This window comes from Oxyura jamaicensis, chromosome 2 (genome assembly GCF_011077185.1).
Source record: "Oxyura jamaicensis isolate SHBP4307 breed ruddy duck chromosome 2, BPBGC_Ojam_1.0, whole genome shotgun sequence".
NCBI lineage: Eukaryota > Metazoa > Chordata > Aves > Anseriformes > Anatidae > Oxyura > Oxyura jamaicensis.
Genome location: NC_048894.1, coordinates 157,102,654 through 157,106,027, shown reverse-complemented (window position 1 = coordinate 157,106,027; position 3,374 = coordinate 157,102,654). Strand labels below are relative to the sequence as shown.

Below are 3,374 nucleotides of genomic sequence, written 5' to 3'. Positions count from 1 at the left end.
TCCCTTCCCTTCCCTTCCCTTCCCTTCCCTTCCCTTCCCTTCCCTTCACTTCCATTCACTTTCCTCAGACTTCTTCTTTAATGTGCTCTCTGACCTACATTGCCCTTCCACTTTCTTGCAGCCAACTTCTGATCAGGCAAAACTGCACTCACAGGAACGTTGCTTTCTGCCCTTTCTGTACTGACAGTCTCCCCAGATTTACCAAGAAGTTGGCAAGCATTCTGCGTTGATTCCCTTTCCAGAAATAACTATTTTTAAAGAAACTAATCCTCTCTCCTACACATTCCTGTTTCTGGTCTTGTTCCTTTGTATCATCACTTTCCAGAGGCTTTGCAGAAGTCTATCCCACCACCTTCTGCATTTCAGGGCAAGGATGAACACCCTTGAAAGACAGGACAGCTCATCATTGCCTGCCCTTGTAGGCATCTTTGTGTCTGTATTCCAGACGTATGAAGTATACCACCAAATCTACATTTACCAGTTAAATCCCACTTTTGGTTAAGACTTCCCACCTTACAGCAGCATGCAGAAGTTCAGCAGAGCATCTGACTAGTCTGCCCAGACTTCCTAGGACTGAGGTTAGGCCAGCTCAGCTAGCGGTGTTCGACCTCACAAAAAGATCTCTGACTGTACTCACTCTCCCAGCCAGATAAAAGAGAAGCAAGATGCTTTTCCCACCTCCTGCACTGCCCACCTCCTCAAAATGCTCCGGGCCTCAGGCAACCTCACGTTCTCCTTGGCGAGCCCTGTGTGCACCTTGCACAGGAGAAGTGACTGAGCAATTCACGTGGCAGAGCTTACAGGACAGAGAAGCTATTGCTCAGCAATAATCTCCACCATAAAAGAACCCAAATCCTTGAATTCCAATCACATCTACTGCTGCCAGAGATTGCAAACAGATCGATAACACATCGCAGTCTGAGGTGTATGAGACAGAGAGGGATTTAACATTGCTGCCACGGGTCAAGGGATAAAGAAAGTCACTGGTCATTCACACACAAGCATTCATCAGGCTATAACGAGGAAAATGTAGATATTTGGTTTGCAGGTATTGTAGTTCCTAAACCATGAAATTTAGTCTTTTTTTTAAATTATTATTATTGTTTTGTTGTGTTTTTTTTTTCTTGTCCCTCCAGCTTATCCGTTTATGTGCTATGTGTGCCAAGAGCAGGAGTCCAACAAGAACTGTTTGACCATTTCCATGTGTGCAAAGGAAGACAAATATTGTGTGACTATCCGTGACAACGTCGGAACAAGTGAGTTTCTGAACAATGCTTTTGCTTGAGCTGTAGAACAGGAGTCCCGGGAATTCACGTATGCAAACAATTACCCCAGTCACCAACTGTTAGGAGACACTGACCCTGCTGCTCCTTACTGCAATCACTGCAGCATCACTAAATACCTGATATTATTACCAGGAGCTGGGGCAATGCTGATGCTACGTATAGCAACACCAGGGAGTAAACTCCAGCCTGGGGCTGCCTGCATTGCTTCATGGTTTTCTCCCCCAGCTTTGCTGTGACCACTCCAGCTAGCTCTTGCCATGGCAATATTCACTCCCAGCGTTGTTTTCAAAAATATTTGCAGAAAACCAGTCCACAGCTGACTCCCTCAGCCATGCACAATCCTTCAGGTTTGTCCTTTAGGTTCTGCACCTTCAAGCACCTCCACATGTTCTCATAAAATATGTCCACAAGGTTCTCCGCTGCAGGAAAACCCTCCTGGTGGGCAGCAATCCAGCCTGAACATTGCTTCGGGCAGCTTGAACTGAAAGCCACCCACACAAGCTAATTTCACCTGGGACAGATGTACCATGGAGCCCCAGGAGGACCAGCATCATGTTGCAGCAGTGTGGACATAGCCAGACTGCTGCTAGTCCAGAACCAAAGACATATTTGCCTTGGGCACTGGTCCCTGTCCTTTTTTTTTTATTCACCTGTGCAGATTTAGAACATTTTACATTTAGAAACAATTCTTACATTTGACTTTCTTTCTTTTCCCCCCTTCTTTTTTTCATTAGAGCCCAACAGGCCTAAGTATGTCATCTCGAAGATGTGCTCCCCAACGTGTCCAGCAGCAAGTCAGCAACAAAGCCAAGCCTCTCAAAGGGTTTCTTGCTGTGAGAAGCCATTATGCAATGTGAATGGAGCCAGCAGCAAGCAAAGCAGCTACGGAGTGATGTCCCTGGGTGTCCTGGCCAGTATCACTTACATCTTTGTATGTGGACTGTGATGGGTTAGGAAAAGCTCTCCACGATGGCCTTGTTGTCTGAAATAAAAGTGTGTAGCTCTGGGATAATTACTGCTCTCAAGAGTCGTGCTTTGCAGACGAGCTTCCCTTGGGATTTTTGAGAGTCTAAATAAGGTAGGTGCTGAACTCTCATTGATTTCCTAAGCTTACTTGAATCTTAAGTGTCCCCAGACATTCAAGTCACCCAAGGAAACACATAAAAGACAGCCATTTTGACATGTTCAGGCTTCACATCGTTACTGCTCTGAAGAGGTCCTTGAAGACATATTTTTGTCACTTCGAGTTTCTGAGCACCGCATGGAATAACAATCCACCCTGCCTGAAACACGGGTAATAGCTCGATAGGCCAGCACTGAGGGGATGTTCAGCATCTTCTTCTGGTCACAGGAGGTTGGTTATCTCACGTTGGTCAAGCAGCTCGTAAACAAATACAGAAGGGTAAAACTTATTTCTGGCAGGATTTTGGACATTCCTCCAGCCTCAGTGGGCAACAATTTCTGCCTCCCCTGGCTCTTTGCTCTTGTAAGCACATCACTTTCTGAAATGAGCATTCTTCGTCTCCCAGCTCTGACTCCTCAGCAGAGTTTGGGGAAAAGGCAGAGAGGAACAAATGTGGCTGAGAGAGGAAACACAACATCTGGTAGTGGGGAGATGGAGGGAGGAGGGAAGGGGGTGGCATGGACGGGGTCCATCTGGAAAAGGAGATGTCCCCATATCTATTTCCCTCTTTTTTGCAGGGCCAAACCAACTCGAGAGCTGTTGCCAAACCCCAGTCATGTAGAGATCATGCGATGGTTTCTACAAAACCATGTTTCTGGCACTGAAACGATCGATTGTGCTGGGCTTTGTTCGGTTTTGCACTCCAGCCTCTCTGCACCCTCCTCTCCCAGCAAGAGCTGCAGCTGAGGGGAGACAGAAACACTCTGTAGGGGAGGCCTGGGGGTGTCTACAGAGAAGGAGAAGGGCAGGCAGCCAAAGACTATCATAAACAGTCCAGAGCTTCCTGGTCATAGCCCCTGCTGCTTCTCTGGAAAAAAAAAAAAAAAATAAAGAAAAAAAAATAAAAAGGAGAAGAGTTGGCAGTGTCAGTGGCTCAGCTGTGTTCTAGGGGAAACTAGAACTCA

General features: G+C 46.6%; 1 protein-coding gene across 1 annotated transcript in view; it reads left to right on the top strand.

Annotated features, from left to right (window-relative positions):
• LOC118162667 (lymphocyte antigen 6E-like) overlaps positions 1-2,559 on the top strand; it is a 6,324-nt gene extending 3,765 nt beyond the window's left edge. Inside the window, exons 2-3 of the mRNA XM_035318982.1 lie at positions 1,137-1,256; positions 2,021-2,559. Of these exons, the coding sequence (XP_035174873.1) occupies positions 1,137-1,256; positions 2,021-2,232 (332 nt within the window). The 3' untranslated portion in view covers positions 2,233-2,559. The remainder of the gene's footprint in view (positions 1-1,136; positions 1,257-2,020) is intronic.
• Positions 2,560-3,374: the final 815 nt, after the last annotated feature.